Source organism: Cajanus cajan, chromosome 1 (assembly GCF_000230855.2).
Source record: "Cajanus cajan strain Asha chromosome 1, NIPB_CcT2T_4, whole genome shotgun sequence".
NCBI lineage: Eukaryota > Viridiplantae > Streptophyta > Magnoliopsida > Fabales > Fabaceae > Cajanus > Cajanus cajan.
In genome coordinates this window covers 68,402,413-68,417,204 of record NC_138517.1, presented here as the reverse complement: position 1 = coordinate 68,417,204, position 14,792 = coordinate 68,402,413, and the positions used below count along the sequence as shown (strand labels likewise).

Here is a 14,792-nt window from a genome sequence, read left to right as displayed (position 1 = left end):
TCGATAAACCTCTTACGAGGTTATGCTTTTTCAGCTTTGAGATTAATCTCAAGCTTGCATGACCAAGTTTCTTGTGCCATAACCACTGATTTTTATAGGATACTAGACAATCAACATTTTGATTCTCTAGTTCATTAGGCATTAATTTGTACAAGTTATTGCACATGTTATCTATAAATAATATGGATGAATTAGTTTGACTAACATTACATTTATTTCGGTTGAAGGAAACTTCGTAACCACTGTCACATAATTGAATTATGCTCAGCAGGTTATGTGTTAATCCTTTAACATACAAGACGTTATCAATGGTGATGGAGGAATCTATACCTATTTTACCTATCCCCATGATTTGTCCTTTCTGTCCTCCTCCGAATGTGACTAGGCCTCCTTTCTTGGACTTGAGGTCTAGGAACATAGATTTTTCGCCTGTCATGTGTCGCGAGCAGCCATTGTCCAGGTACCATGACTGGACACTTCCTCTTTTTGTTGAACTGATCTGCAACAGATATTATTTCAATCTTTGGTACCCAAATGGATTTGGGTCCATAATTGTTAGTGTTTGAGGTTTTAGAATACCCCTTCTTGTGCATGTGACTGCACTTAGGCGTGAAATGCCCATTATATGTAGGATATGCAAATGTACTTGCTTTGTTTTCCGATTCAGAGTCAACATATCTTAATCTAGACTTATCATTTTTACTCTTAGAGTATTTCAAGAGATTTTCAAGGTTCTTAGTTCCTAGAGTGAACTTTGATAAATCAGATTTTAGTATTTCAATTTCTTTGTTTAGCAATTTTATTTCTTCAAGTCCTTTTTCTGATTCTTCTGATAGTTTTGCATTTTTATTCTTGAGCAAAATATTTTCTTCAAGTAGTTCAGAAATTCTTTTCTTCTATTCTTTATATGTAGTAGATATCTTAGCAGAATGAATTAAAAGCTAATTATATGCATGTTGAAGATCTTTGAAATCAGATTCACTAACCTATTCATCATCAGATTCAGATGATGAGTTTGTGTCTGCCATGAGACATATGTTCGCCTGTTTATCATCTTCAAATGATGTCATATATAGATCTTCCTAGGTGGCCATCATGGCCTTCTTCTTCTTCTGGAAAGTTGACTTCTTCTTTTCTTTTTCTAACTCTGAACATTCTATTTTGTAATGTCCAGGTTTCTTGCATTCATAGCATAGCGGTTGTGCCTTTTCTCTTGGAGTTCTGTTGTATTTTCTCCAGCGTGATCCTCTTTTTTTCTTCATCATGGAATATATTTTTCTAGACAAGAGGGATATCTCATCGTCTGAATCGCACGTCTCTTCATCACAGCTCTCGTCAGACGCTTCTTCTGCCTTTAAGGATTTTGTGGATGATGATGCAGGTTTTGTCTTTTGTGCACTCAGTGCAATGAACTTTTGTTTTCGTCCTGCTTCATCTTGTTGTAGCTCCATCTCATGGACTTTGAGTAGTCCTACTAGTTCTTCCAGTGAGAGCTTTTCAAGATCTTTGGATACTCTTAGAGCCGTGAATTTTGTGCACTTAGTGGCTAATTTTGTTTTCCTTAAAATTAGGTGTAGCCACTAATTGTCATTAAGTGTGAATTTACATTTCATTTGGTGTAAATTTGCATTTCATTTGGTGTAAATTTACATTTCATTTCTTGTAAATTTTCATTTCATTTCTTGTAAATTTTCATTTCCTTCTTTGTTTGTACAAGGCCTTTTAGGAGTGTCTTGGAGTGCCTTTGGTGCATTTCCATCTCTCCTTAGTGTTTCAATTAGGGTAATTCGTTTAGAGCTTGTGAGAGTGGTCCTTGGAAGTCTTTAGTACTTTCCAAGCTCTCACATAGGTTTATTTGCTTTATCCGCCTAGCTTATGTTTTCTTGTCTTTAGGTTTTCATGCAATTTATGTTTTAAGAAATTTATGTTATCAGCAATTTAAGTTTTCAAGAAATTTATGTTTTCATGCCATTTATGCTTTCAAACAATTTATGTTTTCAAGTCTTGATTGCATTGCTTGATTGTACACAATAGGCACTTGCTTGTTATTTTCCTTTTTGAAAAGAACTTTGTGAAAAAAATTTTGTGCAAGGCAAAAGTACAAGGGGGTTTAGAGATTTTTACTTGAAGAGGCTTGGTTATTAAGTGGCTCTTTGTAGCTCACCTCCCTCCATAGTTTAATTTGTACTCTTAGACCTCTAAGTGTCAAGTCTAGCACTACAAAAAAAATATATTTTCTTTAAAAACTATTTTTGTGTGAAAATCCTTTTTGTCTAAAAATGTCTCAAGATTCCGAACCTAGTGAAAGTGAAAACTCTCCAAAAAGTCTTTCTTACATTACTAAAGAAATTAAATCACTTAAACTATGGAAAAAGCAAGAGGCCCTTCAAAGAGAAAAATAGAAAATTGAAAGAGAAGGCCAACTTGCTTATCTTGAGGAAGAATTGAGAATTCTTAGGCAAGAAAAAGAAAAACTCAAAGAAGAAATGAGAAAACAAAAGAGAAGGAGTAGGAGCTCACACTCTCAATATTCTTCTCCCAATGAGAGTCTAAACATGGGAGACCACTATCAACCTCCTCCTAGGAGAACCATTAAACCTAGGGAAGTCAAAGTTGACCTCCCACAATTTTTTGGAAAGGATGATGTGGAATCATATCTAGATTGGGAGATGAAAGTTGAGTAACTCTTTACTTGCCACAAGGTGAGTGAAGAGAGGAAAGTCCCTCTGGCTACCCTTAACTTCCAAGGGCATGCCATGTATTGGTGGATGGCCTTAGAGAAAGAAAGGCACCTCCATAATGACCCTCCTATCCAATATTGGAATGATCTTAAGAGTGCCATGAGGAGGAGGCATATTCCCACCTATTATGGAAGGGAGCTTATGAATAATCTCCAAAGGCTCCAACAAAGAGATATGTCTGTAGAACAGTACATGCAACAAATGGAGCTTTACATGATGAGGGAATGCATTAGGGAAGAGGAAGCTACAACTGCAGCTAGATTCTTGAGTGGTCTTAATTTAGAGATAAGAGACCAAGTGGAGCTACTACCCTACAGGGACCTAAATGACTTGGTCCAACTTTGTGTAAGGGTAGAACAACAAAGAATGAGAAAATACTCTTTTAAAAGAGAAAGCTCTGACTCTTCATCCCTAAGAAAAGATCACAAGAAGGAGGGAAAATATATTGAAAGGAAGAAAGCTTTTGAACCCTCCAAGGATCTAGTTAGAGAAAAAGGCAAAGAAAAAGGGAAGGACACTCTACACACTAGTTCTGGGACTAGTGATATTAAATGCTTTAAGTGTTTAGGGAGAGGCCACATTGCCTCCCAATGTCCCACAAAGAAAGTTATGATCATGAGGGGACATGACACTTATAATAGTCAAGAAGAGACTACTACTTCCTCTAGTGATAGTGAGGAAGAAGCAAGTGAGCATGAGGAAAATGTGGAGGTTACTTTTCCTTATGAAGGTGAGCTCTTAATGATTAGGAGACTCCTCAACAACCAACCAAGTGGTACTATATCACAAAGGGAGAACATTTTTCATACAAGATGCAATGTTTCAAATAATGCATGTTCTCTCATTGTTGATAGTGGATCATGGTGGAACTATTGTAGCACTTGGTTGGTTGAGAAGTTGGGCTTAACTACTAGTCTCCATCCTAAACCTTATCAAATTCATTGGCTTAATGAGGATGATGACCTAGTAGTTGACCAATAAGTGAAGGTCAAGCTTTCCATTGGGAAGTATGAAGATGAGGTGCTATGTGATATAGTATCAATGGAAGCTTGTCATATCTTGTTAGGAAAGCCATGGAAATATGATAAGAAAATCATGCACAATGGCCTTACTAATGAGATATTCTTTACACATAAGGAAAAGAAATTTGTACTTCATCCTCTTTCTCCTCAACAGGTGGCTGAGGATCAAGCACAAATGAAACTCAAAAGAGAAGGTGAAAGAAAATTTCAAAAACAGAAGAAAAGAGAGAAAGGCTAGGTCCAAAAGAGCTTAAGTCCTTGTGTTATACTTGTGTTGTTGGTCCCTAAAAAGGATGGGAAATGGAGAATATGCTATGACAGTAGGGCCATCAACAACATAATTGTAAAATATAGACATCATATCCCTAGGCTTGATGACATGTTAGATGAGCTTCATGGAGCCATCATATTTTCTAAAGTTGATCTTAAAAGTGGTTATAATCAAATTAGAATTAAAGAAGGTGATGAATGGAAAACCGCTTTCAAGACCAAGTTTGGACTATATGAATGGCTAGTGATGCCCTTTGGGCTCACCAATGCTCCTAGTACATTCATGCGCCTCATGAATCATGTCCTAAGGGATTGTATGGGAAAATTTTTTGTAGTTTATTTTGATGATATTCTTATATATAGTAGGTGCCTAAGTGATCACATAGGACACTTAAGGCAAGTTTTTAATATTCTTAGGAAAATCATCTCTTTGGAAATCTAGAAAAATGTACCTTTTGTGTAGATAGTTTTGTTTTCTTAGGCTTTATTATTAGTAAAAAAAGGGTTCATGTGGACCCTGAGAAAATCAAGGCCATCCAAGAATGGCCCGCTCCTAAGAGTGTTGGAGATATTAGGAGCTTCCATAGATTGGCAAACTTTTATAGGAGATTTGTTCCTAATTTTTCCATACTCGCCTCCCCATTAAATGAATTGGTAAAGAAAAATGTTGAGTTTTTATGGGGAGAAAAACAAGAAAGAGCCTTCCTAGCTTTAAAGGATAAGCTCACCCATGCACCACTTCTAGCTCTTCCGGATTTTTCAAGAACTTTTAAGTTAGAATGTGATGCCTCTAGGGTTGGCATAGGGGCAGTTTTGTTACAGGGTGGGCACCCAATTGCTTATTTCAGTGAAAAACTTAAAGGTACCTCCCTTAACTACCCTACTTATGACAAAGAGCTCTATGCTTTAGTTAGGGCCCTTCAAACTTGGGAACACTACCTTATTCCCAAAGAGTTTTCCATTCATAGTGACCATGAGTCACTAAAATATTTGAGGGGTCAAGGCAAACTCAATAAAAGGCATGCTAAATGGGTAGAGTTCTTGGAACAATTCCCATATGTGATCAAATACAAGAAAGGGAAAAACAATATTGTGGTTGATGCCCTTTCTAGGAGACATACTTTGCTAGTCTCCCTTGGATCTCAAATCTTGGGATTTGATCACATTAAGGAGTTGTATTCTAATGAATCTGAGTTTAATGAATCATATACCCATTGCTTAGTTAAGTCTCAAGGAGGTTTCTATGTTTCTAAGGGGTACTTGTACAAAGAAGGAATAATATATATACCCCAAGGTTCCATTAGAAAACTCCTTATCAAAGAAAGTCATGAGGGTGGTCTCATGGGGCATTTTAGAGTTGAAAAGACTCTAAAATTTCTAAAAGAAAAATTCTTTTGGCCCCACATGAGAAGGGATGTTGAGAGGTTTTGCTCTAGATGTATAGCTTGCTTGCAAGCAAATTCTAAAGTAATGCCTCATGGCTCCTACACACCCTTTCCATTTGCTAACTCTCCTTGGGTGGATATAAGTATGGACTTTATACTAGGCTTGCCCAGAACCTAGAGAGGCATGGATTCTATCTTTGTGGTAGTGGACAGATTTAGTAAAATGGCCCATTTTATACCATGCCACAAGATAGATGATGCAAGCAACATAGCAAGACTCTTCTTCAAGGAAGTGGTTAGACTTCATGGTCTACCCAAGACAATTGTGTCAGATAGGGACACTAAGTTCCTTAGCCATTTTTAGAAAACTCTTTGGAGTAGGCTAGAAACTAAGCTACTTTTCTCAACTACTTGTCATCCCCAAATTGATGGGCAAACAGAAGTAGTTAATAGATCAATATCTACCATGTTAAGGGCAGTCCTTAAAGGTAACCATAAATCTTGGGATGAGTACTTACCCCATATTGAATTCGCTTATAATAGGGTAGTCCATAAGACTACCAAAATCTCACCTTTTGAGATTGTTTATGGTTTTAACCCTCTCACTCCTTTGGACCTAATACCCCTACCAGATTCTTCTCATTATTTTCATAAAGAAGGGGTATCTAGGGCTGATTTTGTTAAAAAGTTACATGAGAAGGTTAAAATTCATATTCAACAACAAAATGAGAGAACTGCTTTAGAAAGAAGCAAAGGTAAGAAATACCTCATTTTTGAGGAAGTAGATTGGGTTTGGCTTCATTTGATATAGGAAAGGTTTCCTTCTCAAAGGAAGTCTAAACTCAATCCAAGAGGAGATGGTCTTTTTCAGGTCCTTCAAAGAATCAATGATAATGCTTACAGGTTAGATCTTCCTAGTGATTATGGAGTAAGTAACACTTTTAATGTCAGTGATCTTATTCATTTTGCAGGTTATGATGAGGAGGTCGAACCTACATATTTGAGAACAAATCCTTCTCAAGAGGGAGGGATGATAGACCATGGGCCAAGGGCCCAATCACTAGAGCTATGGTCAGGAGCATACAAGAAGAGTTGGAAATCTTAAAGACTAGTGGGCTTTCTACGCCCAAGGTACTCTTCACTTGGACTACTTTATCATGAAGAGAAGGCTTAGTTCTACTTGTGTATAGTTTGTACATAGTTCTCTTATATAGGCTTATTTTTGCCTTTGTATTTGTGAGGCACTTTATTTCATTCTTATTAGTCATTGTATAATGTTTCTAGGGTAGGTTATTTGGGAACTTAGACTCCATTTAACCTAACCTTGAAGTACACTCATTTTCTATTTTTTCAGTAGTAGAAGTGGGGTGACATTTAGCAATGCTTGAGGGTGTAACTAGTAATTGGGCTAGAATTAGGCCTAAACAAAATTTTACATATTGGACTCATTTTGCTCCTAATTTTTCATAGATTTGATTTAGCTAGGTCTCATCATTTTTGGGCGAACCTAACTAAACCAAATCAAACATTTTTTAAATAATCAAAGTGAGAAAATGAACCTTTGGCCGCCCACCTTGCCTAGTCTCCTTTCTTTGGCCAAATTGCTCTTCTCTTCTTAAAGCTTTGAGAAGCTTGTGCTACAAGCTTCTCCTTAGCTTGCTTCCCAAGCAAGCTAAGTGAGAAGCTTGCTCCACAAGCTTCTTAACTAGCTTGGACAGTCAAGCCAACCAAACCATGGTTCCTAGTGAACCATGGTTCCTAGTGAACCATGGTTAAGGTTAGCTTGCTCCCTAAGCTACCTCCTTCTATATATTTGTAATTCTAACTCTTGCTCTCACTTTTGACATATACGAGAATAAGAATTAAGAAATTCTCTATCAATCAAGAGTCCAAAATCGTGGAGAATCTCCTTCTCCCAGAAGCTTCACAAAGAAACTTCTCCTTTGTGCTTGGTTCCTCAAGTTTCTCTCCTTCAAGAGAAACCGAACCACCATTGTTGCTTCTTCAAGCTTTTTGAAGCTTGAAACTCCTTCATTCCTTCATTGTGTGAACAACCTCAAGCGAATAAGGGACTTGGACGATTCAACTTGAAGAAACGTCAATCTCCTTCAAGTAGTTCCATCACCGACACAATTGTCGAAAACCTTGCATAGTAGCCCAGCTGTTAGGATGAAGCGGCATTAGCACCACGTTTAGAAGAAGAAGAACACCTACGAAGAAATCATCAAAGGGGAGAGTCACTCCCAGGTCCGAGAAAAAATAATCATATACATAAAAGTATTGATATTTACAGTTCCTTTGATCCAAAAAGATAAAGTCAGGGTTCGGCCCCCATCGTTCTGGCAAGGCTGAAAGAAGATGGGTGATGGCTCCTCATCAGGCAGAAACTTCACAAACTTCTCAATAGAAACCAATAGAGCTAAAGAATTCCTATCGGTATAACGAGAGTATACACTTCCCACCTCCCTGTGTACCCACTTATAACCTGGAACTTGAATGGGAGGGAAACGGAGAGATGTCGATCCAACCTTGTGCATGCACGGATGACCCTCAGACACAAAAATAGACGATGACTGCCCCCACTCTCGGCGCGCTCGAACTCTTGAATGATTGCAACACTCCTTGAGTTATTCAATGCCAAAGCCAAAGCACCAGACCTAGTAGAGGACGAACTCAATCTAGACTCGACAAAACTTGCCCTCGTACCCCTGGAGGAGCTGACCTGTATAACCCTAACATCTGCAACCCCCTCAGCGTCGACCATAGAAACATACCTTGAAAAAAGCTAGCTCGATCTTAGTTGGTAACCTTAGTCTCGGTTTGGAAAGCTTGAGCTTGATCTCAGTATCGGCTCAGAGCAATTGAACTACGTATGCGTGCATTGGTCCCCACCACATGCCTATTTGTAATACTCCTGAGACGAAGATATCAAACGACGCACCCTAGGAACCGTTGGATCAGATTGATCCAACGGTCCAAAATCGACACCTATTCAAATTCCTTCCCTTAAATGCCCAACCGTTACAATTGAAGGGACACGTCGACACCTCTTCAAATTCCTTCTCTTAAATGCCCAACCGTTACAACTGAAGGGACACATTGACACCTCTTCAAATTCCTTTTGTTGCCCAACCATTATAGATGAAGCGTCACGTCTACCCTTTACGTCACTTTGCTCCTCAAGGTTGGGGGGCTTGTGTATTGGGAGGATCCTATCAGCCACGTGATACGGCACGTGATTTCCTATCAGCCACCGAGACAGCCGAGACAAAGGCTGTTCATACACTGGTCTCGACCATCTCAGCTGCTGAGATAACCGAAATATAGATACAACACGTGACGTCTTATCAACCACCGAGACGGCCAAGACAAAGGTTGTTCATGCACTGGTCTCGGCCATCTCGGACGCCGAGATAACCAAAATATAAGGACTCCCATAACTAGATCGACACGGCTTTTGGATACGGCAGCGGTCGTGATAACCAAACTTGCGAGGCTATCAAAGGCTTGGCCAGGGCAGCATAACTAGTTGGCCTGCCTAATGATATCTCAGCTCGGTAGAGGCCGGGACCCGAAAGGACAGCCCCAATCTTCACCCCTCGGCTCGGCCAACAGCCGAGACGACCTAACATAGCAATTAAGACGACAATCGTGATTAACAAGGACAAACACGTGATTAGGGCATAATCAGTCGATTAGCACCATATTACCTAATTTGGTAAGTGTCAGAGGAGGCCCACCACGCTCAGGGCCCATCATATAACTAGTATAAATAGGTCATATAAAATGAGGTATATCACTGTTCATTTATTACCATCGAGATTCGTGCTTGTCCTGACTTGAGCGTCGGAGTATCTTTTACAAATACCCTCTCCCCTTGAAGCACCCGTCGAAAGCTCTCGTTTGACCCTCAGACTATCAGAAGATTACAAATGTGCCCTTGGACAAGTATAAATGACCTACAACACAGAACAAAACCATCATCTCATTTTCGCACTCTCTTCAACTTTCCCACCAACTTTGCCTCTCAATGTATTGCACAAGTTGGCTTCTCAACACTCACCAACTTTTTCTTCTTTTCTATTTAATTTTTGTCAATTTTTTTTCTTTCTTTTTTGTGAAAGATTCACTTATAATTTTTTTATCCATAAGAATTATAATAATAACACCAAAAATTTAAACTTAAAAATCTGTATATTATTCCAAACTTTCGTCATTAGACCGACTGTAATAGTCTGGTAGTTACAGCTGTCAAACCATTAAGTGCCCAATTCCACATGCGCGAGAAAATACCCATGCCTTGTTGCTTCTGTACAAATTGTGTCTCAAAACCATCCATGTCCATTAATCTATGTTTCTCCAGCAACTGTGGATTTTGTGATTCTGAGTTGTGGTGATGATCATGCAAATTTCTTTTTCCACAAGGATCAGTGAATTGAATATCTCCCCTCCCCATGCTATTTTCTCGTTTCAATACATGGATTCCACTTTTTATAAGGATCGGGACGGATGTCAAATTTTCATATGTAATCTCTGCATGGTTCCATTCATTTTCCAAAAGTTCTTCGTCCAAATTATCTTCCAGTTTCATCTCCTGAGGATCGAAAATACATGTATTATCCATTCCCATCCACAAATCCTCAAACAAAAACAAATGTTTATTGCCATTGATGGTCACGATGGCTCTAAACAAATATCCATCTTCTGGAGAGGAATACTTGCCCACTGGTCCTATAACAAGACAAATAGCTATGGCTGGGAATTTGTTACGGAACCAAAAAGAAATTGATGGTCCCTTTCTTTGACACTCAAACCACTCTGGAATCTTAGCTCCTGGTAAATAAAACACTGTGTTCCCAGCTTCATGCAGTTCCTGTTAGCCATAAATAATTCATAAAATTTAGTGTAGAAATTCTCTTTTATTAATTATATATATATATATATATATTATTTATGAATGAATTAATTTAACTTTTAAAAAAGTTTCTTTTATTTTTTATTTTTCAGAAGTACTTATAGTTTTAGGACAGAAAAATAAAAAGAATAATTAAAATAAAAACTAATTTATATATGAATTAAAAATAAGATTTTAAAAAAATTAAAAGGAGTGTTTTTACAACATAGTTTCTCCATAAAATAATTTTAGATTATGAAAAAATCATTTAATTTTTCTTTGTTGTTTTAGAAGTACTTTTCAAAAAAATTTATCTAAATAAATTCTAAAAATATTTGTAGAGGAATTTAAACAAACATATCTTAAATACAGCATCAATGTCCAAATCATATACATAAGAAACAATACCTGACTCAGGAACATGCTTCTACATGAGGAAGTCAAGGATAGGCATTTTATTGCAGAGAAATGTTTCAAGTTTGGAGGAATCCCTCTAATTTCTTGAAGACGCTCACAATTATCCAAATAAAGCCTAGTCAAAAAGTTGCATTGTTTGATGCATTCAGGAATAACTGTGAAATTATTCGATGATAGGTCTAACTCTTTCACGTTGGCAAACCATGGGATAACTGTTGGAAAAAAATCATCTGATAAGTTGCAACTTCGGAGACGAAGACGTTGAACGTTTGAGAACACTGTGGTTGAGCTCACTCTTTTTGCACTCACTCCTCGCATCACATACAACTGCTGAAGCTGAGTAAGATTTTTAAATGAAAGGGAAATCTTTTTTATGCGAGTTTCTTCCAATCCATTTGGTGTTATGTTTTCCATCTTTCCTAATATTTCAGGAAATCTCTTGAGACCGATACAAAAAGACAATTCAAGTTGTTCAAGAGAGGTCAACTTGATGGGTGGAAAACTCTTAAGCTTGATGCAACCAAGACCATTCAAGATTTTAAGTTTTTCCAAGAAACCAACCGAATAGTGAACTGTAAACAAATTTTGACACAGCTGAAATGACAATTTTTCTAATTGTGGGAGACAGGATAAATCTGGTATCTGAGTTAAACACTGACACTTGTCAAAATTTAAACTTGTTAAATTCACGAACATCTGCAACATAAAACAAGGTGGGGGAAAAAAGAAAAAAAGAAACAAATCAATAAACTAAAAGTGAATTTTGTTAATATGTTAAAACACAAATATAGAATCAAATAAATAACAAAAAAACACAGAATCAAAATACCTGAATACACTTACCTTTTTCAATAATATGGCAGCCAACTCGAGTGATGAAAAGCTACTCTTGGGTAATTTGCATATCACAAGTTTTTTTGGGTGAAAATCAAACGGCAAATCCTGTGAAGGATATCTCCACCACTCCAATACTCTTAAAATGTTAGGAAGATGCTTGGGACCTTTGGAAAAATGACCACTTCTAATAATAAGTGTTTTGAGATTTTTCATCCGTTTGAAGGCATATCCGTCCCACTCTACTTTCTCAAATAAGGAGAAATCCATAAATATGATTTCAGTCTGACTAGTTCCCTTTTAACATAAGAATCATGAATCAACAGCAATACATTCAGATATAAATATACTATCAATATTCATATCTAAAGAAAAGTTATCATAAAAAAGTAATTATGACATGCATCAGCATTTAATAAACGAAAGTGATAATTCAAAAAGTTAAGATGAAAAACCAATCTACATGTATCAATTTTTTCACCTTATTTTCTTGTAAAACTTCAACTATATCCTTAGAGAACCATAACCTGCTACGCTTCCCAGGCTCTTTTGGTGATTCTTGCCGAACAATTTCTTTACCCATGTCCTCTATCAAGTCGTGTAGTGTCACCTTTCCATCAAAAGTAATCTTTATAAGAGATTTTTGAACCAACACTCCGATTTGATGTTTCATGCAATGGTCATAATGAGCATGAAGTATATCTTCAACCTCTGCTAATTCATATTCTTTGTAGCAACAAGCAATGTCAAGAAAAACACTTTGTTCATCTTCGTCCAAAGCATCATAACTTACTCTAAGTATCTCTTGAATCTCTTTATTAGGAATTCTTTCATACCGATTCAATGCACATTCCCATTGTTCAATACTTTTTCCAAATAAGTTGGAACCTATAACTTCTAAAGCCAGAGGAAGGCCAGAAACATAAGTTATTGCTCGATTCAAGACATCATGGTAACATGGGTCAAAATATTCCAACTTAAAAGCTTTCCAACAAAGTAATTGTAAAGCATGTTCTTTATTCAACTCTTTCAACTCATATGTTCTTTTAACACCGTGACATGCTAGTAACTGTTTGTCTCGAGTTGTGACGATGATTCTACTTCCATGACCAAACCAATCAGATCTTCCAACAATCGCATGTAACTGTTCCATTTTATCAACATCATCTACAATCAAAAGAACCTTCTTTTGCTGGAGCCTATGTTGTATTATGGAAATTCCTTGTTTCACACTCGTTAACTTAATCTCCTTCTCTCCAACTACTTCAGAAAGAAGGTTGCTTTGGACATGTTGTAAACCGTGTTTTCCTGCAGTTTCTCTCACATTTTCAAGAAAGCATAAAGCTTCAAAATGGTCAGCAATAGAATTACAAACTGCAACAGCGAGTGTGGTTTTACCAACGCCACCAAGCCCATGGATCCCTACCATGTGGACGACATCATCAGATCCAATGTCCAAAAGCAACTTTACTCTTAGCACTTGTGACTCTAGTCCAACTGGATAATCCGCCACATGTAAAGGAGCACGATTAATCTTGCTAGAGACCAATTCAACTATTTCCTTAATAAACTCAAATTCATACTTGACCCTATTAAATAAGAGAAGATTGTGAGAAGTTAGACTAAAGGCCTGATGTTAATGTCTTTATATATATTCAACTCTTAAAATTTAACATTAAATATAACTCATCAAGTAAAAAAATCAAAGAATTAAAATAAAATAAGTTAAAAGTTTGATGAGGGTACCCCTGTTTGAAATGATAGCCAGACAAGTTAGCTGCCTGATGCATAGCCATCTTCCATTCCTCCAACTTCTTTGTGTTATGCTGAAAACCCTTATTAACGTTGAACTTCTTCTCATAATTAGCCAAAGCTTCTCCAAAACTACCTCTGTGGTGTCGTGCATCAGAAGGATCCACGTAGTAAAAGACAGGCAAAACCAACAAACCTTTACCCTTAACGAGCTTAAGGATGTAAGCTAGTTCGTTTAAGCAAAAGGAGGAAGATGCATAGTTTTGAGAAAGCACAATGATAAAAATTCTGGACTCTTGAATTGCTTTCTCAAGGGCCAACGTGATTTTGTCCCCTCTCCGGAGTCCCTTGTCATCGATGAAGGTGTGAATTCCCTTGTCCCGAAGGGCATTATAGAGATTGCCGGTAAAACCATAACGAGTATCTTTCCCTCGGAAACTGAGAAACACATCGTAGGTGAATCCATAGGAAGATAAGGATGATTGCATAGCCATGAGATGAGAACTGAGAAGAAAGTTAGTATGATTTTTGATCGAGTTTGGATCTCCAATGTCAAACAAAAACACAAAGTTATGTGCATTAAACAAAACAAATAATGCAATGCAGTTTGAAGATGTAACCAATAATAATAAAGTATTTTGCCAACCTCTCAATGACGTCTGGTCCGAGTGGGATATTTGTATTTATCTCGCGAATGGATTTAGAAATTTTGTATAATAATAAAGCACGTACTGTCATGTTTTACTTTTAGAAATTAAACTTGGGATTTATTGATTTAATTCAATAGCATCTCCTTCCAGAAACCTTCCACGGAGACTATAATATTTTTCTGTCTTTCGAGTTAGTTGCTCTTCTAATAACATGCATTGTAAAACTATTTTTTTTTATCTCGGTGAACTAGTAACTACTGCATCAGATTACAGCACAAGAGATTAACTTGTGACAGTTGCTTCATATTATCATCATTAATACCCATCAAGACAAAAGAAGTTGAAGCAGATCATCTTCAAGGCTTTTACCTTAGAATACATATAATTTTATGACATACGATGAATTACGCGCGAGAGTAATTCCTTTTTCTTTTTTTTTAAATATATATATATTAGATTAATATGCTATGTTGTTAAGAAAATAAGTCCTATCTAATTTACATATATCTAATTTATAAATATACTTATAATATGACTGACTATATAACAGCAATAAATTACAAATTAACTTTTTCATAGTAAGAAAGCAATATGGTGTCTGACATGGTTAGAAAATAATTATCTTTTTAAGTGTGTGGTTGGAGATTTGATCCTCAAATTTTTGTGTATGAAAATAACTGTGGGGAGAGGTCGATCCCATAAATAAATATTAGTCATGTCTTCTAGTCAGTAGTTAACAGTGCAGTAACTTGACCTAATTAACTATTACATGTTACAGTAAAATGTGAACAATAAAGGATTGATTATTCCAAATTTGGTTCTTTACT

At 36.8% G+C, this 14,792-nt stretch overlaps 1 protein-coding gene across 1 annotated transcript; it reads right to left on the bottom strand.

The window, feature by feature from the left end:
* Positions 1-9,593: 9,593 nt before the first annotated feature.
* Positions 9,594-13,949, bottom strand: LOC109803820 (disease resistance protein Roq1). The gene is made up of 5 exons (XM_020365494.3): positions 13,310-13,949; positions 12,045-13,152; positions 11,573-11,860; positions 10,721-11,425; positions 9,594-10,291 (listed from the first exon to the last, which is right to left on the bottom strand). Exons 1-5 carry the CDS (start codon positions 13,807-13,809, stop codon positions 9,635-9,637), a joined length of 3,258 nt encoding a protein of 1,085 aa, XP_020221083.1. The 5' UTR covers positions 13,810-13,949; the 3' UTR covers positions 9,594-9,634.
* Between the last annotated feature and the right edge of the window lie 843 nt (positions 13,950-14,792).

What these genes read in the sequence shown, in the direction of transcription:
- LOC109803820 (XM_020365494.3), bottom strand. Translation starts at nt 13,809, where the DNA reads ATGGCTATGCAATCATCCTTATCTTCCTATGGATTCACCTACGATGTG. An exon ending in GGCTATCATTTCAAACAGGG is followed by an intron (nt 13,153 to 13,309) that starts GTACCCTCATCA and finishes CTTATTTAATAG; the next exon opens with GGTCAAGTATGAATTTGAGT. An exon ending in CTGCCATATTATTGAAAAAG is followed by an intron (nt 11,426 to 11,572) that starts GTAAGTGTATTC and finishes TTTATGTTGCAG; the next exon opens with ATGTTCGTGAATTTAACAAG.